We start from the raw sequence: 24,915 nt of genomic DNA, 5'->3' as shown, positions 1-24,915 counted from the left end.
TTTAGTGCAAGTATTAGCCATTTCCACTGGCAGTTTGTCTACCTCTTTTACCACAGTGTAGGCTTTGGCTACCCCTTCTCTCAGGTCCACGGGCTGGTGAGCCAATCCATAATGAGAGAACCGTTTTATCCTCTTGGTGTCTCTCTCGTCCGGCACCGGAGACACCATGTCATAGGCTGTCTCAGCTGCTGCCTGAAACACACACACACGCGCGCATACGCACGCACACACACACACACACACACACACACACACACACACACACACACACACACACACACACACACACACACACACACACACACACACACACACACACTTTGGTTTGGTGCCTCATAAAAGCATTACTAGTGAATTTAGCGGTTTGGGTTTAAGTTTAGTTTGGATCAAAATACAAAAAGAACATTAGAAATTACATTTATAGTAAAAAACATTTTAAAATTGTACACATTATGTAAATCGAAGAAATGATGATGATCCAAGGATAGCTCAGTAAAGTTGCAAACTAGAAGCCTACTTATTTCCACTGGGGTCCTTCAAATATCAAAACGTCAGTATTACACAATGCACTTTATAAAAGAAAAACAGAAAAATAAATATCTGTCAATGACACATAAAATATACAGGGTAATTCTCACATCCAAATTGCACTCATGTAGTTATAATGAAATGGCAGATTTACCTGGATGGTCCGCACCATACGATTGGTGAGCTCCAGAGCAGCCATAGCAGTAGAGGTCCCGAAGGAGGCAGTGCCACGCTGAAACCCACGGACTATCCGGCCATCCTTCCGGTACTGTTCTATTGGGAGCCACACCAAGTCCCTGAATCCCTGGACTGAACACAACATAGAAGAATTAGTACAAAATTCATCTTACCTGAATCAATAAGTACACATACTGTAAATGTGAATCGTTGCATTTTGATCCTATGCATTCAGTGGCAATCTTTGCTGAGGAAAAAAAATCTTTGTCTGGGACTAGGCTGATTTCAAATTCGTGCAATTAGTAAAGTATAGTATAGCAAAGTAGAGCTAACTTTTGTGAAGTGCTGATAAGTTTAACAAGTCTCATAAAACAGCAGCTCTATCTCACTATAATACTTGTGTGAGTTGTTTTTCTGACATTGATATATCTGATAGTCCCGGAAGCCTGAAAATGTCTTCTACTCACCCAGCTGTACCAGAGAGTGAATGGGCCCCACTCCACCCAACAGTCCTGGAAGCTGGTTTTTCTTTATGTCATTTAGCCACTCATTTATTGCATAGGAGAACATCTTATCCACACCTAATAATCTGAAAGACAACCAAATATTACTTTGCTAGCAAAAACATTGCTTTTGTTTTCTGTACTGTGAATTACACACTTGATAGTAATATATACATTTTGTGTATACAACAATCTTTACCAATACAGACTCAATAATATTATATGAAAACAAACCAGTCTAATACAACATTCCACCAAGATAAACATACCCTTGTCTATAGCACAATCGTCTCAGTTTCAGCTCTGAACAATTCAGCTGGGTCAGCCCCATTATGATCCCTGCAAATGTTCCCTGAAACAAAGTAGTCATAAAATCATTCATAAAGCACCAATAAAAAAAAAGGTGTTTTCTCATAGCCTTCTTAGACCATATACCTGCTCCATTGAAACATGTTTCCCATGGTAATCCAAGCGAATGGGAACCTCAGAAGTAAATCGAAACTCCCTGTTAGGAAACAGAGCAATTATCAAATACTGATAAGCGAATCAACGATATTTGCTCAAGGGCATTGGATCACTTTTAGTTATTCAACACTGACCTAAAGAAGATGGGTTGGTCTGTGAAGGAAGGAGCAGCAGCTTCATTTTCATAAGATTCCTCTCTGCCAGATGTGGAGAGACCATTGTGGCTGAATCGTCTCTGAGCAGGTACTGAGATAATGGGGGGCGGGTCCTGGCTGCTGCCAGCGTGCTTGGAGAAGCTGCAGGAGATCTCTGGGGCAGCTGTTTTCTTCGTGGAAACACAGAGAGCTGCAGACCAAACATGTTATCAGGAGCCATTCACTGAAAATGAGTTTGTTCTTCACCAAATGATCTTGTAGTTTTGGAAGGAAAGGAAATTGTGAATGAGCAGTTTTACCTTCCTGATCAGGCGGAGAGAACAACTCAACATCAGCAGCAAGACTAGTAAAAAAGTCTTTCAAGAAGAACAGTGCATCCTTCAAATAGAAAAGAAGGGGCGGTCATTTTCAAAATGTTATGGTCAGTATTGTAGAATGCTAATGAGGATGAGAGTGTATCAGATGTCTATGATGTATTGAAAAAAAAATATCTTGATCAAAGTTTCTTGCCTGATCGATGTTGAGGCGGAGAGGCATCAGAGAAACACGCAAACAGCACTCCTGGGGAGCTTGGCCTGCCTCCGGACACATGTGCAGAGCCTTAACTGTCAACTGAGAGAAAAAGCACACAAGAGTGTGTTTATCATATAGTGAACTATATGGGGAACACATGAGTGTGTTTATCATATAGTGAACTATATGGGGAACACATGAGTGTGTTTATCATATAGTGAACTATATGGGGAACACATGAGTGTGTTTATCATATAGTGAACTATATGGGGAACACATGAGTGTGTTTATCATATAGTGAACTATATGGGGAACACATGAGTGTGTTTATCATATAGTCAACTATATGGGGAACACATGAGTGTGTTTATCATATAGTGAACTATATGGGGAACACATGAGTGTGTTTATCATATAGTGAACTATATGGGGAACACATGAGTGTGTTTATCATATAGTTCACTATATGGGGAACACATGAGTGTGTTTATCATATAGTCAACTATGGAGAACACATGAGTGTGTTTATCATATAGTGAACTATATGGGGAACACATGAGTGTGTTTATCATATAGTCAACTATATGGAGAACACATGAGTGTGTTTATCATATAGTCAACTATATGGAGAACACATGAGTGTGTTTATCATATAGTGGACTATATGGGGAACACATGAGTGTGTTTATCATATAGTCAACTATGGAGAACACATGAGTGTGTTTATCATATAGTGAACTATATGGGGAACACATTAGTGTGTTTATCATATAGTCAACTATGGAGAACACATGAGTGTGTTTATCATATAGTGAACTATATGGGGAACACATGAGTGTGTTTATCATATAGTGAACTATATGGGGAACACATGAGTGTGTTTATCATATAGTGAACTATATGGGGAACACATGAGTGTGTTTATCATATAGTGAACTATATGGGGAACACATGAGTGTGTTTATCATATAGTGAACTATATGGGGAACACATGAGTGTGTTTATCATATAGTGAACTATATGGGGAACACATGAGTGTGTTTATCATATAGTGAACTATATGGGGAACACATGAGTGTGTTTATCATATAGTGAACTATATGGGGAACACATGAGTGTGTTTATCATATAGTCAACTATATGGGGAACACATGAGTGTGTTTATCATATAGTGAACTATATGGGGAACACATGAGTGTGTTTATCATATAGTCAACTATATGGGGAACACATGAGTGTGTTTATCATATAGTCAACTATATGGGGAACACATGAGTGTGTTTATCATATAGTCAACTATATGGGGAACACATGAGTGTGTTTATCATATAGTGAACTATATGGGGAACACATGAGTGTGTTTATCATATAGTCAACTATATGGGGAACACATGAGTGTGTTTATCATATAGTCAACTATATGGAGAACACATGAGTGTGTTTATCATATAGTGAACTATATGGGGAACACATGAGTGTGTTTATCATATAGTCAACTATGGGGAACACATGAGTGTGTTTATCATATAGTGAACTATATGGGGAACACATGAGTGTGTTTATCATATAGTCAACTATATGGGGAACACATGAGTGTGTTCTCCATATAGTGAACTATATGGAGAACACATGAGTGTGTTTATCATATAGTGAAGTATATGGGGAACACAAGAGTGTGTTTATCATATAGTGAACTATATGGGGAACGATCAAACGAGTTTTGGACACAACCTCACTCTTCTTTTCCTTTAGTAAACACACCTGCTTTGCATTATGGGAGAAAATGTAGGGTACATCTGGTGTTCACTAGAAATTGCAGTGCATTGTGGCTAGGGCTGCCACTAACGATTATTTTCATAATCGATTAACCTGTTGATTATTTTCTCGATTAATCGATTAGTTGTTTGGTCTATAAAATGTCAGAAAATGGTAGCAAATGACGATCAGTGTTTCCCAAAGTCCAAGATGACGCCCTCAAATGTCTTGTTTTGTCCACAACTCAAAGATAATATCAGTTTACTGTCATACAGAAGTAAAGAAACCAGAAAATATTCACATTTAAGAAGCTGGAATCAGAGAGTTTAGACCTTTTCTTTTAAAATTACTCAAAACGATTAATCGATTATCAAAATAGTTGTCGATTAATTTTTTTCTGTAGATCGACTAATCAATTAATCGTGGCAGCTCTAATTGTGGCTATTTTATAGTGGACTATATAGTCAATCAAATTAACAGTTGAGAATTCGGACACTAGTAAAAAATGGTGAACACACTATATAGTCCACTATAGAGCTGAATAGTCACGTGACATCTCTTGGAGCAAGAACAAAAAATATACAGTATATGTTATTTTTTGTTTTTGCTTCAACTGAAATGTTTTATGGTCACTCATGATTCAGTAGGTCACAGGTTGGCTGGGTTCCAGCCTTAAAACTCGCTACATATGGATTTTTCGAAATGTCTATGGAGAAAATGAATGGGACAAGAGATGTCACATGTTCAGCTCTATTTCTGTAATACGGAACGGTTTCAAACAGGGCTAAGGGGTTACACTGGGCCTTAACTTTACACCAGGCCTTAACTTCCCCAGATTAATGCAACTGTGTTGCTGCCTTCCTCACCATGTTAGAGTGGGCTTTGCGGGGCATTTCCTTGCTGGAGTACAAGTAGAGAAACTTGTTCATCTGTGAGGTGGCCAGCCTGTCTCGAATCTCCAAGTCCTGCACCATGAACACCTGCCGGGACACTGGCTGGTCCACTGCCGACCCAGAAGCCACCTGGGCCTGTGGGTACACCTCGTGCTGAAACCTCACCTGAGGAAAATGTTAGAAGATGAGCTAGTGAATGGTAAGATCATGAATGGATTGAGTAAAGGACAATTTAAACTCTGGGTGATTAAGTGCCCCATGTCATTATATCATCACAGCCATGTAATATAGAAGAGGAAGAGCTTTACCTTGCTGAGCTGGATCTCCATCAGGACATCAGGGTTCCTTCCCCTCCCACCTCCTGCCCGTCCTAAAGTCCTCCCCTGCCTGACCGGGGTCTGACAGGGGGAGCTATGAGGGGTAGACCTGCAAGAACGCACATAACAAGACAAAAATCAAACAAGTCATGTTTCCATTTGAATACATTTGACAAACATTTTAAAACACTTCTGCGTGCCCAACAATTAAACAGTTCATGTCTCACCCCCGGCTTCTAGCAGGAGATGCCGTGAACGTAGCATTCCCAAAGTCTTTCCCGCCATAGAGGTGCCACACGACAGAGATCTCCCTAATGAGGTAGCGCACTTCGGGGACGGGGAAGTTCATGGTTCCACGGTTGGAATCACTCCCGTCCAGAGGCTGACTGAAGTGATTGTCTTTGACTTCTACAGGGTCTAAAGTGAGTAGCTTCACTACTGGCTCATGATCACGATCCTGAAACACAATGTACTTACATTGAATCAACACAAATTTTGCAACACCAGTCAATCACTGAGTTGTGGTGGCTGCAACTGTGTGAGTGCATAAATCCCAACCTCTCCTCTGGAGCCTGGCGTCTCCAGGATACAGAAGTCGTCCGTCTCCTGGGCCGGGTTGGGGACAGGGGTGATGAGGGGAGAGTGAAGCACAGGGTAGGTGGGGCTTGACTCTTGGGTCAAATTCTCATCTGGGAACAGGAACAGGTCTGAGCGAGGAGGGTCATGGTCATGATTCCGCTCCTCGTGTATGCCTATATGAGAAATGGTATAAAATCTCATTAAGTACAAATATTTACACCATTTATGGAGTTATTATAAAATTAAAGGTTTACTCTGCAGCTTAGCATTCAAGTTCTCACCATTCTGCTGCTGTCCCACTGCATGCTGCCCATCAGTCTCCTCCATAGCCTCGCTCATCAAGTCCTGCAACATCTGCTGCTCAGTCTCTGGCAGCAGAGGAGTCTGAGATGTGGGCCGGCTTGAAAACTCCGCCTGGTCAAAAATACACACAAACTAAGTATTTATGACCAAAATTAATCTCTGAAGCTTGAGGTATGTAATTACATTGTAATGTTGAGTCGAGAATGGTGTCAGTGCTGAGTGCTGACCTTGGCTCTCTGTGTGGTGCTGCTCTTCTTGGTCTCCAGTTCTGTTGGGGGCAGCAAGTCTCCATAGCTAGCCACATACTGGATCAGGTTCATAAGGGCAGCACAGGAGTCTGAACACGTTCTGATGTGAATGACGTCACTGGAGCAGCGCAGCTCAAATCTGGGCTCTGACTATCCGACCACACAACACGACAGAAAAGTATAAAGAAATGCGTGATCTTAATTTTGAGGGCTCACAGGTTAAAAAACATTGAACTCATTCACAGACTGCAAACTCTTACCAACTGTCCATCCGCTCCAGGTTTGACAGCGGTGATCCGCAGCTCCAATGTTCCCATGTCCACCACTTGCACATAGTCTATGACAGAAAGCAAAGACAAGCATCAATCAAAGCTCGGCCATTTTTAACAAGCAAACTCTCATCAAAAACCTTATTGAAAGTCAACCCACCACGCATTAGATTGACAGAGACGGCATTACTCCTGTCTGAGAGGAACAGAGCAGCTTCGTCCAAAATGATCCTGTAAACAATACATCATGCTTAGCAATGACAAATTCCTCAATGTCTCAACTGCAATGTAACCTTTCATTCTATAGCAGCCATGGGACCAGTGGAGCTTACGTACCTGAGTGAGGAGGAAGAATGGTCTCGAGAGACACTGCTGGAGACACTGAACGTCTCCACAACCAACAGTGATCTGAGTGGCAGGTAAAGGGGTCTGCAGAGAGAAAAACAAATGTCACGTTAGAATACGCACACTGGTAACACATACAGTAACACATGCATGAATGAGTTGAAGGTTCTCCAGTACCTGTAGTCCAGAGAGCAGCTCCACAGGTGTAGATGTAGGGTGGTGACAGAGGTAGGAGGGGTGTAACCCAACACAGGCTCATCAGAAACATTCAGAAAGTCGACAATCTGTTGCACATACAAAAAGGAATGGCAATTAAATTCAACAGGTCTGATCTTATTGCATTATAGTTCCTTTGAAAACTTGCTGAGGCTTATGAAGCTAAAATAATCAAATAGGTATAGAAGGGTGAGGTGGGTGCTAGCTCCGTCTCGTCCTACCTGGTCATACCAGCCCAGGCTGGGAGGGGCCACTCTGTGCTGTAGTGTGGCACCTCTCACTCCAACAGCAACCAGAAATTCCTTCATAAAAAGCACACAGCACCATAGTGAGTGACCGAATTAACTGACCAAATTAAGCACAAGCAAACTGACTGAAATATAATAACAACAGGAATTGGGGGGGGGGGGTAATTGGAGGACAAACTGTATGTTGAAAGCAGGTGCTTGTGCACAGGTGTGGTCTCTGAGATGATTCAACAATGAACATCCCATCATGCTTACGCTGTGGACACACAGTGGGCGGAAGCACAGAAGCGAAGCACATTTTCCTCACGAGCAGGTGGGGTAAACATTGAATGACTGACCACAGTAGGAAGAGTGTTTGTTAACAACGTTGTTGTGTAGGTAGGTCTTTTTAATACCAGCTTTGGTCAAAATATAAGACGTGACAAGTCACTGACAGACAGCGTTATGTGGTTCATGTGAAAGGACTTTTAAGCACCTTGTTGAAAAAAGGGGCTATTTTCAAGGTATTCCAGGACTTGAATTTTTTTTCTCAAAATCCAAGCACTTCAAGCACTTTGGCAGAACCCTGCGGTCAGATCAGTTAACATGGGTGCCGAATGAAAACTGTCTGCGCACCAAGGCGCTGCGCTTATGCGTCCTGTGTGTTTTGGCCGTTAGGGTTATGTATGTAAGTGCTGGGTAGACGCAGGTGATCTTTATTTTGGCTACCATGGTTTAAATCAGTGACTTTGAGAGAGGGCTGATTGTTGGGGTGCGCTTGAGCCTCAGCAACGGACTGGTCAACATGTTAATGTTTCAGAAGGAAAATGCCTATGATGATTTTGGCATGGAAATTGGAGGAAAAGACATCATATCCTTGGGGAAACTGGAAGGAGGCACACAGACTGTGATGTCTGTGACTGGTTTAAAATGCAAGGAAAAACAGACGGTCAACTCTGAATAAGTGCACTGCAAATGACAATTTCAGGCATGAGAGGGAATTTTCATCCAAATAGTCAGTGAAGGACTTCATAAAAGGAAATACTGTGGTCAGGATGCAGTAAATCTGTTCCTGCATCTAAAATTGCACTTTTGCGAGCGACATAGTGGAAGGAACAGGCAGTGGTCTACTGAGCCGTGGAAAACGTCATATGGTCAGATGAGTCACCTCATTAAAATTAGCCATTTGGTTAACACTGGCACATTTACAGTGATGTTGATTAATGTACACTGTCCATGAAATACATAAATAAATAAATAAATAAATAAATAAATAAATAAATACCTTCCACCCTGTTCTCAACAAGTGAATGAGCAAATGTGTGGCACATGTCAAAAGAAGTCTATTCAACCTGACTGCTTGTTTTCCATGGTGTAGAACCCTGGTGGTTCTGTTGTGGTGTTGGGTACATCCTGCTGCCATAGTTTAGTTCCACTGAACCTCTTACATGGTTAGGTAAATACCAATCAATAGCCATTCTGAGGGATCATGTTCATCCTGCGATCAAGTATTTCTATTCAGATGAGTGGAATCAGCCAGGATGACAATACCCCCATCTACAGGACACAACTGGTCACTGAATGGTTTGATGAGTATAAGAGTAAAGTAAACCATTCCCTATTCAGACACTTTGTTGGTCTTTCCTTCGTTTTGATGGTTGGTTAGCTGCTGTAAGTTGATTATGGGCTATACCTTGACATTGCGATCTGTGTTCTGAGATGAGATTTTGACAGCGACAGACAGCATGCTATGGGCCTCCAGGCCAATGCCCTCTGAAGGAGTGGAGGATCTGTCAGGAGAGGTCTCTGATTGATAGATGCTTGGCTCCAGCCAATGCGGATGTGTTCTGCATGGCAACTTGATGTCTGAGGCAGATGAGTCTCCATCCACAAGTCCTAAGCACATTGATAGAGTAGGAGATAGGTCAGTAGAGCCGGAGTAAGTACACGAGGCTTTCCTCAGACATACGATAGAATAATAATGCTCCAATACACAGACTGAAAATCTATCCTATTTCCCCTGGTTTACCTTGGTGATACATGCAAATGTTACTGGTGTGGAAACAGATGTAGTGTTGGTCTTTGTAGCCTTCGTACTGCATCACACTGAATTGCACTGCATTCTTCACCTCCAGCCAGAACTCGCCATGTTTGTTTTTCAATATGGTCTTATCCTCCTTCTGGAAAAAAAAACCCTGTTCATTAGCCTTTAGGGATGTCAACAGTTAACAGTTTAACCATTAACCGACATGAATCATCTTGTCCGATCAATACTGTTAATATATACAGTTGAAGTTAAAGTGATAATAGGGAATCCTCAAGTGAGTTAACACAATGGTGATTGAGCCCATCGCCCATTGATGAAAGCCCTTGCATCTCTCTGTATTGCAACATTTCTGAACTTGTGTCTGTGGCAACACTTTCCCCGTCCCCAAACAAAAAAAACAGAAAGATATCACAAGCGGCGCACAGTTCTTGACGGGTTTTCGCATCACCCAGCACCCGCCAGCGAGGGTAGGCGGAGTCGAACCAAGTTTAGATTAGATTAGATTAGATTCTTTAATGACCACACAGCCAGGCTGGTGGAATTTGTTTTCAGTACAGTTCATATGTAAGCAATGGTCCAACATTAAACATCATAATACATACATAAAACACAATAACAGTACACAATACAGTCATAGCAGCAGTGATATGGGGGTTGTTACAGAGAGTTCAGTGTCCTTATAGCAGTGGGGAAGAAACTGTTTTTAAAACGGGTTGTCTTGGTGGGCAGAGACCTGTAGCGCCTCCCGGAGGGCAACAGCTGGAAGATGTGGTATGCTGGGTGAGTGGGGTCAGAAATTATTTTTTTAGCTCTATTTATTGTCCTTTGGCGGTGGAGTGATTCAAGTGATGGAAGGGGGGTGTGGATTATTTTGGAGGATTTATTGATGATTCGCTGTAGTTTGTTTTTGGAGTGAGTGTCCAGACTGCTGTACCAAACTGTTATGGAGAAGGTGAGGATGCTTTGTATGATGGACAGGTAGAACCGGAGCAGGAGATGTTTTCTTATTCTGAATTTTTTGAGCTGACGGAGGAAGAAGAGTCTCTGATTGGCTTTTTTGTAGATGTGATCTGTGTTGGTTTTCCATTTGAGGTTATTGCTTATGTGAGTGCCAAGAAATTTGAATGAGTCCGTGGTGCTTATTGGTTTGTCGGAGATGAGTATGGGGGTTTTGCAGTATGGCTGGCGTCTGAAGTCGATGATGAGTTCTTGGGTTTTGGATGAGTTGAGTAGGAGGTTATTGTCTGTGCACCAGGTAACTGTTTGGTTGATCTGTGCACGGTATTCTGTTTCATTATTGTCTGTGATGAGGCCTATGATGGTTGTATCGTCTGCGTATTTGTAGATGTTGACGGAGTTGTAGTGGGATATGAGCAGGTTGGTGTATAGAGAGAATAGCCAGGATGAAAGGACGCAGCCTTGGGGGGCTCCTGTGCTGAGGTACAGAGGGTGAGATGTGATGTTGTTGATTTTTACCCTCTGTGGTCTGTTGGAGAGGAAGCTGTGGATCCAGTGGCAGATGCAGGGGTCAGTGTTCATATCCAGTAGCTTATTGATGAGTTTGGCCGGGTTGATTGTGTTAAAAGCAGAGCTGAAGTCCATGAAGAGAATGCGGGCGTAGGTGTTGGGGGTATCCAGGTGTTGCAGGAGGTGATGGGTGGCTGTGTTGACTGTGTCTTCTACTGATCTGTTAGTTCTGTATGCAAATTGATGTGGATCCATGAGGAGGGTGGTGCTGGTTTTGAGGTGGGTGAGAATGATGCGTTCAAATGATTTCATGGCTACGGATGTGAGGGCAATTGGTCTGTAGTCGTTGAGGCATGATATGTTGTTGGATTTCGGTACGGGGATAATGGTGGACTGTTTGAAACACTGGGGGACTGAACATTTATGGAGGGAGGAGTTAAAAATGCTGGTGAAGACGGGGGCCAGTTCTGCAGCACAGTGGTGTAGTACAGATGGACTGATGTTATCTGGGCCTGCTGCTTTGTTTTTCTTGAGCCTTTGGAAGGTGGTCCTCACCTCTTCCTCCTGGATGTGAAAAGGAGGGGGTGGAGGAGGGGACGGGGGGAGGGGGGTGGGGGTGGTGACTGTTCAAATCTTGTATAGGTGTTGAGTTTGTCTGGGAGCTGATTGTCACTGTCAGGTATGGGGGTAGGTTTCTTTTTAGAATTGGTGATGTCCTGAAGTTTTTTCCAGATGGTTCTTGTGTCATTGGTTGAGTTGCTGTTGTTTCCGCGTTATTATGATCCCACTGGAACAGTGCTGACCCGCGTGCCAAATTTGGCCCGCGCTCTGTTTGTTTTGGCCCGCCACGGATTTGGGGGGGGGAAAAGTCCCCCCCCCCCGATTTTTTATCCAGAATGCAACTCGGGCAAGTTATCAGATATCTGCACTGATTGCAAAGGGTGGACGAGCTTTTTCATGTGGTGACTTTGTGAAACAGTGCCTGAATGTGGCTGCGGATACTGTGTTCACTCCTGAGATTGTATCCCTGCAAATTGTCATGGCAAATTGTTTACAAAAGATGGACAATAAAGCTGATTTTCAAAGTACCTTGAGGATTTTTAAAGTTGTGAATTAAGTCAAATTTCTCTCTTGATTACAAAGGTGGAAAATACAACTGTTTTTAACTGGGTGTTTACTGATTAAATGTTTAAGCTTCCCACAAATGCAGATGTTTTTTTTAAATATATATAACCAATTGCAGATTATTACAACTACCAAACTGATAAAAAGATATTATTATATTGAAATGTTATTTTAGATTTAGAATGTTAATTTTCTATAAAACACAATACATTTTAATGTAATTCCACAACGTTTATTTTTGGCCCTCGGCCCTCCACCCAGATTGAGTTTTGGCCCTTCATGGGAACGAATTTGGGCACCCCTGCACTGGAGATTTGGGCAGAATACACCCTGCGCCCGCCTACGCAGCAGTCAAGTGCCAGGATTGGCCAACCTTGAGCCTTTTGTTCCTTTTTGACAGCTCAAATCTCCCACACACACACACACACACACACACACACACACACCGCCCAGCCGCCCACGTATCATAGCGATCTCCAGTGGGATCCATGAGCACCGCTCACCAACTGCTTCTTCTTTTGAGATGTGTGCGCGGTTGGCGTCCAAGCGTTGCATTACTGCCCCCACTGGCCAACTTGAATGTATTAAGAAGAAGAATAAAAAAAAAACCTTCACGTCACATATGCGCCACCGTGTGGATCTCATTTGCAATTACTGCTCATGGCCATAGGTGTTGTCAGAGACAAGAAAACTTAAATCTTCCGTATTATCACTTTAACAGTATACAGTTAAACGGTAACCCCCGCTTTGACGGAGCGGCTGCTGAGGAACTGCTAACAGAAGTACAGTGTGTTGCCAAATACAACTGATGGTTTCTAGCCCCAAAACCACTCTCAAAACCTCTCAAAATTTGATGAGGTGTTCGAAAGGAGCGCTCGTGAGGTCACAGTGACCTTGACCTTTGACCACTAAAATCTAATCAGTGCATCCTTGAGTCCAACTCGACGTTTGGGGCAAATTCAAATAAATACCGTCAAGGCGTTCCTGAGATATCGTGTTAACAAGCTTGGAAATGTCGTTCGTGAGGTCACAGTGACCTTGAACTTTGACCACCAAACTCTAATTAGTTCATCCTTTAGTCCAAGATGACGTTTGAGACAAATTTGATGAAATTCCGTCAAGGCGTTCCTCAGATATTGCATTAATGAACATCGGACGCACGGACAACCCAAAATCATAATGCCTCCGGCCTGGCTATCGTCGGCGGAGGCATAAAAAGTCTTAAAGGTTTACCTTAGCATTAGTATGCAGAGCCACTAGGCCATGGTTGACACTGAGGATGACAGAGAACAGGCTCTGGGACGTTTTGCTCTGGGTCTTGGGCTTTTTCCTCTTGCGGGACCGGCGGCCCAGGTCAGAAGCAGCAGAGTAGTACTGCATGGTCTCCTCCTCTGAGCCACTCGTCTCCTCTACAAGCACAGAGCAGGCGATAATAAAGACTTCACATCACACATTTCCACTCAAGACATTAACAGTACTTTCTCCTCTCTCACCCTCAGGGCCGGTAGGGCGGAATTGGCTGAAGCTGTCCTTGGAGTAGGTGTTGATCAGATGACTGGCGACAGAGAGTCCAACTCCATATGGCATATTCTCCACTGTCTCCACTGGTGATGGAGCAGTGGGCTCCCACAGTAGCAGGTCATTGTTTATTCTGTAGCAAGGAGAGTAATATATTATAAGCACACCTTCAACCAGTGAAATCAGCTGCTGCACGGATTAGTTGGAATGAAAACCTGCATACTTTTGGGCATCAATGTCACATGATTGAAAAAAAACTCTGCTCTATTCCATACTGCCGGCTGATTCATATCATAATAATGAACTCAGTACCTGTTGTGTAGTTTTTCGTAGAATGCCCTGCTGGGAAGTGCCAACTGCACGTTGGGGAAACATAGCTCAAGGATGAACCGAGAATTGTTCATGGTTTTCTCCTGGAACTCTGTCATCTCAGCAACATCACCAGGAATAACCATCTGTAAAACAAAACAAGATTTTCTAAATGCAGTGTCATCACCACTACTATGTAAACAGGTTAGGTATGCAAATCAGTGTTTATCCGGATATTTTCATAATGATCACCTGTCACAGGGCTCAATACATCAAATACAGGATAGCCCCTGCATGCAAACCTATTTCCATACAAATAGAGTACAGCAGGAATGAGTCCGGAAGTAGCACTTCGGTTCATAAGGGGAAAAGTGAATGGGCTTTTAGTATGGGGATTTCGGTTAAATGCATAAAATAAGGTATGTACCGTAAATTCCGGACTATAAGCCGCACCGGTGTATAAGCCGCACCTGCAAAGTTGACTATTTTTTTCTTATATAAGCCGCACTGGACTATAAGCCGCGGGTGTTTTAATGTTTTTTTTTTTTTTTTTTTTATGTTTAATTACCATATGTAAGGGTTCATGCACAGAGGGGATTGTCGGGAAAGAGATGGCTGTTTGAGGAAGCTCCCATTTATTAACATTTCAACAAAACAACATAACACAACACCACCTGTGTTGTTATTTACAGTGCACACAGTGTCATACAGTGTGGTGAAAAGAGGGCAAGAGAGGAAATTAAAACAGAAGTGGATTTATAGTTAGAAAGAGTGCTAAAAAAGAGAGATTTTTTTTTTTTTTTTTTTTTAATCCATAGATAAGCCGCACCGTTATATAAGCCGCAGGGGCCAAAAAAGCCCAAAAAACGGGAAAAAAGGTGCGGCTTATAGTCCGGAATTTACGGTAGTTAAAAAAAACTTTATGGGAGTGGTAATTTGTGTTCAGCAGGATAATCTTCACAAACATGGACCACTTTTAGGACTTTTGAAGTGTAAATGCGTTTTTATTAAACGTGATTTTCAGAAAACGTTTAAAAAGTCATACAAGTGGTTCTCATTTGTGAAGATTATCCTGCTGAACTCAAATTACCATTCCCATAAACTTTTGTTTTTCTTTTTCTTTTTCATGCATTTAATCGAAATCCCCATTCTAAAATCCCATAGCCTTTCCCCCCATGGCATCGATTTCTGGTCAAGCCTACAAAAATACATCAAATCCCTCTAAATAGCAGCTAAATTCCACACACTTTTCTACCAATGCCACCAACAAAAGTTTAATGCCAATGCTTGAATGTGGAAAATTTTAAAGGGCCAATTAATTAGAATTTTTAATATAAAACTGAATATGTGTGCTGCAACATCTCTAAGGGCACTTTCACACCAACCTCGTTTGGTCCGGACTTTCTGACTTTCCAGTTTGATCCGAACCAAAATGACAGGTGTGAAACCTCCCACGGACCATGGTGTGGACCAAAGACCGAGTCTTTGATCCGACCAAAAGAGGTGGTCTCGGTCCGGACCAAGGTTCGCTTCCTTTGCAGTGTGAAAGCATTTTATTGGAAGGTTCGCACTATCGGACCAATTACAGGAAGATACAGCTGACTCGTCACTCGTCATGTTGCCAGAAAGGCTTGCAGGATGGCTTGCAATCTTCGTATCCTTGCCTTGTCTGCGTTGGTACAATTTGCGCACAAGGGTGTTAATTTGGCAAATTCAAACTGTAAAATCTACTTTCACGTGTGGTGTGTGAGTCAAGGATCACACACTTGTGAACAGATTGCTAGTTTTAATAACGTGAGTTGCGGACCAGATACATTGGCATGTAATCATGAACTGGCTATACGCTACCGGTACTCGGACACCAGCTAGGGCTAGAGGCACGCTGATAGGCTTAGCTTGTAAACACTACGGTGGCTCACAGTAGACAAACATCGTGACATGCGATTATCAAATCATCTACACGAACTAATCTCGAGTATTGCGAGTGAAGTTGGTGTTGCTGGTAGCAATGCCATAATAATGCTATTATAATGACAACCGAGTGGATCTGTTCATTCATTGTGGTGTGTAAGGAGCAAATTCCTTGGAGCAGTTCCGGGATGCTGCAGACGCACGCTCATCCACAAGCCAATCAGTGGAGACGCAGCCCACGCAGGTGATGACGACAGGACGTAGGTCTGTCATGTTAAAGTGCGCTGGTCCGCTGGGATCATTGCAGTGTGAAAGCGAACCTTACTGGACCAAATGTATACAATGAAACAACAACATGAGTTTGGTTCGAACCTTGGTCCAGACTTTTAGGTGTGAAAGGGCCCTTATAGACGGTTTTAACTTGACAACAAAAACATTCTTCTAAATTGAACCCCAGCTCACTTCCTGTTGCAGTGTTTTACAGAAGAAGAAAAAATACATAAGATGGAGGAGTGAACATTCTGTGAAAAATGAGGGTTTTACAGCAGAGCCGTTCTGCTCTACAGCCGTTAAGGCTTAATATGTCACTTTTATAAGTTTATAAAAAAAATTAGACGGTCAAAGTAAACATTTAGATTACCCTTGTGTGATCAGTTTATCAAAATAACGGCTATTTAGAAATATGGTTTTTGTTTTCGGAGATCTGAAGAACCAGTACGAGTCAGTAACCTCAGCTGACAGAAGCCAGGCTCTGAGCAGCACGGCCGGGTGAACATAACATTGTCATATTGGGGAGAAAACGAGCAAATTAACTGATTCGTGTAGCTAATGCCTCCGTGGCATTTCGATTATGATTTATTTCGTTTTGGAAGATAAATGTTATCGCAGATTAAATCTAATGCCTTGTAATTAAAAATCTGTTTCCCCAATGGTGCTTGTGCACACTGTTCGCTCAGCCTGTTTTGAGGTAAGGTGGTGTGTTTGTTGTAGGTTATGATTATGTTAGTGTTGATCATTGACAAGTTTTTTTTTTTACTGGGAGCCAAATTATAGTATGAGGTCTCCTAATTGAATTAGGAGAGAATTAGACTAATTCTCTAAAACACCCGCTCTCGGTAATGAAGACTAGTAAAAACACACTAAATAAAGAAGTTTGTTCAAATTCACGGTTTTTCCAAGGCACTTAGTTTGGCGGACATGTTTGCCTGGTCAATGCCATGCTGTAGGCTGTCCTCCTTGGCTGCAGCCAACAGAGCCTATTAACGTTTGTGATTGTTTTTTATTGATTAGGGGACAATGCCATGGCTGGATAGCTACCCTGTCTTGTTGTTAAACATATACTGTAAATTATATGTACTCTGTGTCAGCCGTACGCAATGTTATTGACTTTGAAAGTTGCTAGCATAGTTTTCTGGCTGCGGATATTGCGTCCCGTTGCTAAGGTTCGTCCTATTTACTGGAGCAGGGAGTGAACAACGTTTCCATTGCATGAGATGCTGACGGGATGGTAATGATTGTGCCAGGTATTAGTCGGTTGCCCGTGTAATGGACACCTCCTCGTGCATTAACCCTTACTTAACGTTTACATAGAAAAATAAATTTAATAAATGTTTCCCCTTGAACAGCTGAGAAAGTGGTGGACACTGTAAATAGTTAGCACTGTGAAGATGATACAATTCGTAGGTGGCGGTAATACAACATTTAAAGGCCGGCAAGGATGCCAACTGCCATAAAACACAGAAGAAGAAGAAGAAGCTGAGAAAACGAAAGTGCTGTGGGGTTGTAGCTATTGCGCAACACACAGGTGAAAACCGTCTGTAAGCGAACCCATTTAACAGTTGAATTATGAGAAAAGGAAATAGTTGAGGGTTTTACTCGAAAGTCTTTTCATGTAATGGCAAAAATTATTTTAAGAGCTGTAACAATACAAGTACAATATTGTACAATCAATGTTGTATTTGAACATTTTTCGACGGATCCTGCTACCTACCTCTTCATTCTCATACATAACCCTCCGTGAAGAAAAAGGCGATGGTTCAGGTTTGCCAAAGTCACAGACATCCTTCAGTGAGTGGGCAGTGCCTTCCTCCTCTTCCTCCTCAGGGGAATGGTCCTCAGCCCCCTCGTCATCCTCAGCCGTCACACGCTCAAGGATTGAGTGAACTGCAGTGGGGTTCATCTTCAGCACAACTCTGTCCAACAGTGAGGGACAAATTAAACAGCAGTGAGATGTGCTCCTGAATGGACAGATCTGTGTGAGGGTGGTCAGCTAGACTTACTGTACCTTGATCTGTTTGAGGGTGGTCAGCTAGACTTACCTGGGCCAGTCAAATTTCACACTTTCAGATGTCGTCATGTCTCCGTCCATAGCGTGGGACACCCGGAGGAACTGGGCAGCTGGTTGATCCGGCTCCTCCTGGAATCTCCCTGTGGAAAAGAGGAAAAATACAGATGACTTCCTCAGTTTAAAGGCTCCTTCAGACAGCACTTTGCAATCATTGTTTCTGGGGCCACATACCAACAAGCTCCCTGAAAGTGAGCTCCATCTTGGTTTGGTCAGAACTGCCACCCATGAACTCTGTCTTCACCTCCAGGTCCTTCAGCTCCAGGTAGAGAACTTCCCTCTGCAGGGATTTCTTGAACCAAGGGCCCCTCTCCTGATCTGACCGCAGGTCAGGAATGGGGAAGCGGACGGCCAGGCACAGCATTGGGGCGTTGACAGTCAGTGATACATGACAGTTGGTTGGGGTGCGGCTGTCGTCAAGGAAGACCTCTGTAAAGGCCTTGTGCTGTGACATGAGTTTAGACAGAGAAAGTCCTACATTATATACAATGTAAACGTTACCTGGCTGCAGATGTTTGGCCATTTTTAGAATAGCAGTGATTTAGGTCATCAAGTGGGCAATAAGTTATCATCAATCCTCAAGCCACAGTTCCTGGGATGTCCTTACCAAGCTGACATGTTTATTGTAGGACGTGTACATGTGGGAGGCCATCATCTCTGTGGTGGCCAGCTTCTGAGGCTGTAGCAGTGAGTTGAGACGGTCGACGATGCTGATGTCCAGCTCAGAGCAGACTCGGCCCAGCTCCACCTGGATCTCAGCTTTCCTGGGAATGGTGCTGAGACGTACTTGGCCACCCTGCGCAGAGAAATGGAGATTGGAAGCTAGACAGTGGGAATGTGTTGGAGTGTTGTGTATTGCAGTGTTGCCGTTTCATATTGCACTGAGTGCAATATGGCTTTTTACCTGAGGGCCTCTGCGCTCAGCCTGTTTATAAAGCAGGTGAAGGCAGGTGGCAGGTGGCACATCAGCACTGGATGTGGTATCAAATGTCAGGAGCTAAGGTGTGACAAAAAAATGAGTGAGATACACTGCTAAATGTCAAGCCAGGTGCACCTTTTGAAGTCAGTGGTTACCGATCAAAGCTGAGTGCCGATGTGCTTTGGTCAGACATGGACCTCTCACCTCAGTGTAATGAACCCCTCTTTGGGAGCCACAAATGAGGGCCTCAGAGGGGAATAGACACTCCAGTAACTCCATCTGGCCAAGGGAGAAGTCAGTGCTAAAAGTCCGCAGGCTGGAGCCCTGACAGTGCTCATAGTTTATCTTCAGACCCTGTCCCACAAACCTGCAGATATAGGCCCAGGTCAGTCACGCATTTACTCACAAGTGAGCAGTCGACATCCATGTCTCTCCAGACTTTGATGTTTGATCCAAATGTGAAGGAAAACTCTGCACATTTCTCCGGGACAGGTGCGTAGGGCAAGGAAAGTCTATAAAATTGTGAAAAGAGTCCTGCACACTGCCAACATGATTTATTTGTGATGTTTCGGTCACTGACGTTTGAAAAAGGTCGGTGACCGAAACGTCACAAATAAATCTTCTTTATTGCAAGTTGGCAGTGTGCAGGACTCTTTTCACTATTTTATGATCGAAATGTGAAGAAATTCTGTCAAGGCGTTACTGAGATATTGCTTTAACGAACATGGGACGGACGTACGGATGGACGTACATACATATGGCCAACCCCAAACCATAATGCCTCCGGCTCGGCTATCACCGGCGGAGGCATAACAACCTTACAGAATAGGAAAACAATAAAAGTGTACCTGAGGTGGTCATGGGGGCAAGCCTGGTCAAACACTGTCCGAGACTGAAGGAAGGCAGCTGGAGGGAGCTGGCCTGGGCCCACCATGCTGAAGAAGTCTCTGGCCATAGGGGCGAGGGGACTGGGAGCAGCGTCCGGCGGTGGCAGGGGGTCGATGTGGAGGACTGACACAGCCAGGCTGCTCAGTGTCAGTCTGAAGACCAGCTCTGGCCTCGACTCTTCACCGTGAGTTTTGGATGGATGGGCTGAAACACAATAATAGTAGAAAATACCTATACGCACATCGTCGTTGGGTGCTGGGCTAGGTGCAGTACATGATGAAATATAGAGCCCTGCACACCGTATGGCTATTTTAGACTTCTTTATTGATTAAAAAGGACAACGTTTTTGATCTGAAGTGGATCTTTGTCTGCTCAAACCAGACTAGACGAAGTGGATCTTTGTCTGCTCAAACCAGACTAGACAAAGTGGATCTTTGTCTGCTCAAACCAGACTAGACGAAGATCCACTTCGGATCCAAACGTTGTCCTTTTTCATCAATAAAGAAGTCTAAAGTAGCCATGTGGTGTGTGGGCTCTATATCTATTTCATCTTAAACACAATAATGACATTTCATATATATATATATATATATATATATATATATATATACATACCGTACATACATACATACATACATACATATATACACATATCTATCTATCTATATATATGTATATATATATATATGTATATCTATATCTATATCTATATATAGAAGCACAACTTCAACCAGAGAGGAGGAATTAATCAGTGAAAAAAGCTGGCATAGTCTTTGGTTGCAATGAAAACCTGCCTACACGATACACTCCACGGCACATGGCTGCCTATCCCTATGGAGTCCGTATCAAATGGCTTAATATGTGTTAAATAGGCATACTAATTTGTTTTGATACTTACAAGTCTGTCTTAGTAACTTTTGAGCGAGTTGTGAATCCCGTGACTGGGGGGGAGTTTCATTAGTCTGCTTTTCTCTTTGTCGCGGTACATCCAGATAATCATCCCAGAGAGTCTAAAAAGACCAGACACACAGATATGATTCCAGCTTATGTGAGAAAATGGCTTCCAGGTAGGTACACATTAGGCGAAGGAATAATTTTACCACACAAGCTAGAACACCTTTGATCAAATATGTATACCACCTATGTTAATGTGTTAATATGTGACTGTTTTCCATTTTGGTGGGGACATCACCCAGACAGCCCCTTACACCCACATGGTATTTTTATGTCTACTTGTAAGCATGGTCAAAAAGGAGAGCACTTACTGTTGGATTTCCAGAGGGAGATTCTCCTGGAGAAACAGAGTAGTTGCTATTGAGTGACAGGTCCAGGTCAACAGTGGGTGGTTCACCCAGAGGAGGGAGGGATGACAAGCTGTGTGACATGTCCATGTCAGCCATGGAAAAGAAGACATCTTCTGCAGCAAACACAGGTTGGGCAAAATAAACGATTAAGAAAGGCCAATGCTTATTAGACAAGTGCAAGCATGACAGCTTATTTGTAAGAAAGCATTTGGATAGAGGATGTTTCAACGCAACCTCGACTAGAGACAGTTCTGGTAGTCTGGCTTTCAAAGAGGTCAGGGTCTGCTCCAGGCATAGTGGTATCTTTCTTCAGACAGCGGTTCAGTTCCATATGGAGGCGATACTCATCCTCTTGCTGGATGGGTCGATTCTTCCTGTCCTTAGCCCATTCGCGTGCTCCTGAAAAACAAAAGGTAGGAGATACTGCATTTTCTCACTCCACCTCTAAACAACTCAGTTGGTGGTACCACTGTTTGATTGAAAGGGTCTCTATCATCCATGAACTGATGGGAGCTTACCTCCACCAGAGAAAGCTCCAAACATGTCCAGAAGAAGATGAACTTGCCGTGGGGCAAGCAGAATAACTATTGTGTCGATATGTCCGTCAACATCCAGCTGAAAAGCCATGTATGAATAAACAGTGCTGTTGTTACCAATTGTCTCAAAGACACCATATTGAACAAATAATCAGGCATTACATTTTTGTACCATTTTCTTACAATTTTACAAATACTTTGGAGTCAGGCACTGTTAATTTACCTTTGCTCCAGGCATGGCTAGGTTGTGTTTCAATGTGAGGGACAGCTCAATTTTGCCACTGAGGCTCCCAACCTGCATAGGTTCAAATGGTGTAGTAGAGGATACTGGCTCTGTGAACTGGGGATGAGGCTCACATATTATTTTGGGATTCCAGCTAGGGGAGAGCTTGGCTTCAGTCTCCTGCACAGCAAGCAGAGAAATGGGTGAGAAAATGCAAGAATTATGTACACCTCATTTGTGATTAAGAAAGAAAGAAAGAAAGAAAGAAAGAAAGAAAGAAAGAAAGAAAGAAAGAAAGAAAGAAAGAAAGAAAGAAAGAAAGAAACTTCCTACACTAACCGCTGGAGTAGGTGACGATTTGAAACCAGGTCGGGACGCTTCTGAGAACTCATCCAAAAAGATGGTGACTCCTTCCATTTGCAAGTTTTTATGTGCAAACGTAGTTGGCTGATGCACATTCACACTGGAACTCTCCTCACCCGTTTCATCGCAGTAAACAATTCTGAAAACCACAAAAAAGAAAACGAGTTAAGACAGTGAACATTAATACAGCAACAAGTGATCTATACTGAATGTACTTTAGGGACAGCTGCCTGATGATTTTTTCCCTTTTTTCTGCACAATCCACATCTCAGTTGCATCTACTTATCTTTATGTACATCTCATTCTCACTGTACTTGAAAGAGTGAAAAGTGTGTCTAATATTTTGCACAGTCAGTAGTTGGGTTTCCATGCAAGTGACTCGCAAATTTGAACCGAATTTTCAGAAAATCTGCAAAAGAAAATGCTAAATAAGGCACGTTTCCATCTACTGCTAATTATGCTAGTCTCAATGCCAGATCCATGAAAGTTCTTACGCTGATACACTACATTACTGCATGCTGCAGAGCTCTCTCTGGGTCTGGGACATTTTCCCTCATCCGGCTGGTTCTACAAAGGTAAGACATAGACCATAAGATGCATTTTCTGGATTACCAGGTGCCACTCTTCAACTCAGCAAGCATAACGTTATAATCCATGGAGCAATTCTAGAAGTGAGTCGCATTAACATTAATCCAAGTCTTCTTCTGTTTAAACACACAACGATGGTCTAAAGATTGTAGGCTACTGTTTATTTACCATTACCTTACAAGTCCTATTTAGTGTAGGCTGCACCGACATGTCAACATGAAACTGTGTGGTTTTTCAATGGATTGACGACGGAAGATTAGCTTAATCTGTTTCCACTGCATTTATCGCATTATCATTTATTGATAACGCCAACTTTTCCCAAGAGTGAAAACTTTTTGAGGTTTTTTCGCATTTTGCAGCGTTTCCACTTAGGTTTTTTATGCGCAAATTGAAAATTTGCATAAAAACAGGTGGATGGAAACCCAACTAGTGTCAGTCAGTGTAAATGTCAGTGTAAATGTCAGTGTCAGTCAGTGTAAATGCAGATCACTGTCCTGAAACCACTGATTGAACAAACTTACTTGTTGATTCGAATCTCAAGAGCAATGCCAGTTTTAGAATTTTCTGGAATGTGTTCAATTCTGAGAACCGTATCCAAAAACGTCACTTTGACTCTTCTAAGAACTGCAAGAGAAGACATTGTAAAAAAAGGAAGAAGAAGACTGATACAAGCTAATCTAGGTAGGTACACCTGTTTAATAAGGGTTGGCTTATGATATACACGTAATGTACCTGTCTCTATGGTTTCTGCAAACTTCTCCAATCCCTCAAACGGCTGGAAGCTTTCTCCCATATCATCAGTAAGTCTCTGGCTCAGACATTCTTTGGCAAGCTGCATGCTGCTGGTCATGAAGCTGGACCAGTACATGGGTTCCATGCCAGATGCTAGGAAAAGAACATCTAGTGGGTAACCTGGTCAACTGAAATATACATTACTATAATATAAAGATTAAATGGTAAGAAAATTGCATGTCACGATTATAGTGATCAAAATTATCACGTTATCAGTATTATCACTGTATTGTTAAAATGCACTGAAAATGTTTACAGGACATCTCTGAAAACATAACATCAGAGCAGGACAGACAATTCCGTGAAAACAGTCTATATTGAAAACTCAGACCCAAAAACTACTGATACACTCACTGAAATCATTTCATGAAGGCGTCTGAGAGACTGTAAATTTGGTTGATGATAGACACTTTTTTACTCAAAGCGCTGTAACCCGGTTTTAACATTTAAAATTTGAAACGGTATGGTTATCGTCAGGAATTTTATCACAGTGGTTAACGTTTCATGCTTACTATATTAGTTGCCAACCTGTTGCCAACTCATACATTGTTGTCTGATGTACAGTATATAATAAAAACAACAGATACTGTGTATCCATATCACAGGATTTATGTTATAGAAGCAACCTGAATGTATGATCTCAGTCCTTACCCATTCTTGGTCTGGGTCTGAACACCATCTCCATTCCCTTGACCTCCAGGGCACAGTTTTCTTGCAGCAGGGCAGCCCATGGCACAGTTAGAGTAATTGTCTGGATAAAGCCTTCTATTACCTCAAAAGGTGCATCTGCTGTCTCTAGGAGATCATTCAGTGACTGAGGAACAAGAAATAATGCTCAGGGATTTTTCATTTCATACATATTCTATGTTTATGTCAAATTAATTAAACTGTTGTATTTCATGCCACAAAGTTAACACTACACATACCCATTTGTCCAGTGGTACTTGTGCAAGTGATCCAGTGCCTTGATAGAGGTCTAAGCTGAGCTGATCCAAACTCAGCTTTTCCTGTAGAAAGTTGCCAAGGTACCGATGCAGGAGGTATCGGCAAGCCCGCTTCTTGATGGACTCAGAGAATGGCCAAGGCAT

General features: G+C 42.6%; 1 protein-coding gene across 1 annotated transcript in view; it reads right to left on the bottom strand.

The window, feature by feature from the left end:
* Window positions 1–24,915, bottom strand: part of atg2b (autophagy related 2B) — a gene marked incomplete at its 5' end in the record, with an annotated part of 26,804 nt that extends 1,889 nt beyond the window's left edge. Inside the window, 41 exons of the mRNA XM_083633804.1 lie at window positions 43–192; window positions 683–837; window positions 1,173–1,294; window positions 1,478–1,560; window positions 1,644–1,713; window positions 1,808–2,018; window positions 2,128–2,206; window positions 2,339–2,440; window positions 4,963–5,154; window positions 5,298–5,415; window positions 5,534–5,763; window positions 5,865–6,058; window positions 6,167–6,299; window positions 6,416–6,586; window positions 6,697–6,773; window positions 6,866–6,936; window positions 7,042–7,134; window positions 7,228–7,334; window positions 7,488–7,568; window positions 9,187–9,389; window positions 9,523–9,673; window positions 13,366–13,541; window positions 13,626–13,783; window positions 13,963–14,105; window positions 17,861–18,062; window positions 18,189–18,297; window positions 18,389–18,659; window positions 18,822–19,010; window positions 19,119–19,211; window positions 19,338–19,500; window positions 19,982–20,225; window positions 20,920–21,031; window positions 21,287–21,438; window positions 21,560–21,724; window positions 21,844–21,940; window positions 22,085–22,264; window positions 22,424–22,586; window positions 23,557–23,659; window positions 23,768–23,920; window positions 24,479–24,641; window positions 24,754–24,915. Of these exons, the coding sequence (XP_083489930.1) occupies window positions 43–192; window positions 683–837; window positions 1,173–1,294; window positions 1,478–1,560; window positions 1,644–1,713; window positions 1,808–2,018; window positions 2,128–2,206; window positions 2,339–2,440; window positions 4,963–5,154; window positions 5,298–5,415; window positions 5,534–5,763; window positions 5,865–6,058; window positions 6,167–6,299; window positions 6,416–6,586; window positions 6,697–6,773; window positions 6,866–6,936; window positions 7,042–7,134; window positions 7,228–7,334; window positions 7,488–7,568; window positions 9,187–9,389; window positions 9,523–9,673; window positions 13,366–13,541; window positions 13,626–13,783; window positions 13,963–14,105; window positions 17,861–18,062; window positions 18,189–18,297; window positions 18,389–18,659; window positions 18,822–19,010; window positions 19,119–19,211; window positions 19,338–19,500; window positions 19,982–20,225; window positions 20,920–21,031; window positions 21,287–21,438; window positions 21,560–21,724; window positions 21,844–21,940; window positions 22,085–22,264; window positions 22,424–22,586; window positions 23,557–23,659; window positions 23,768–23,920; window positions 24,479–24,641; window positions 24,754–24,915 (5,991 nt within the window). The remainder of the gene's footprint in view (window positions 1–42; window positions 193–682; window positions 838–1,172; window positions 1,295–1,477; window positions 1,561–1,643; window positions 1,714–1,807; window positions 2,019–2,127; window positions 2,207–2,338; window positions 2,441–4,962; window positions 5,155–5,297; window positions 5,416–5,533; window positions 5,764–5,864; window positions 6,059–6,166; window positions 6,300–6,415; window positions 6,587–6,696; window positions 6,774–6,865; window positions 6,937–7,041; window positions 7,135–7,227; window positions 7,335–7,487; window positions 7,569–9,186; window positions 9,390–9,522; window positions 9,674–13,365; window positions 13,542–13,625; window positions 13,784–13,962; window positions 14,106–17,860; window positions 18,063–18,188; window positions 18,298–18,388; window positions 18,660–18,821; window positions 19,011–19,118; window positions 19,212–19,337; window positions 19,501–19,981; window positions 20,226–20,919; window positions 21,032–21,286; window positions 21,439–21,559; window positions 21,725–21,843; window positions 21,941–22,084; window positions 22,265–22,423; window positions 22,587–23,556; window positions 23,660–23,767; window positions 23,921–24,478; window positions 24,642–24,753) is intronic.

Source organism: Poromitra crassiceps (genome assembly GCF_964638095.1).
Source record: "Poromitra crassiceps genome assembly, chromosome: 3".
Taxonomy (NCBI): domain Eukaryota; kingdom Metazoa; phylum Chordata; class Actinopteri; order Beryciformes; family Melamphaidae; genus Poromitra; species Poromitra crassiceps.
Note: the sequence above shows the minus strand (reverse complement) of the source record. Positions and strands in the feature narration are given on the sequence as shown.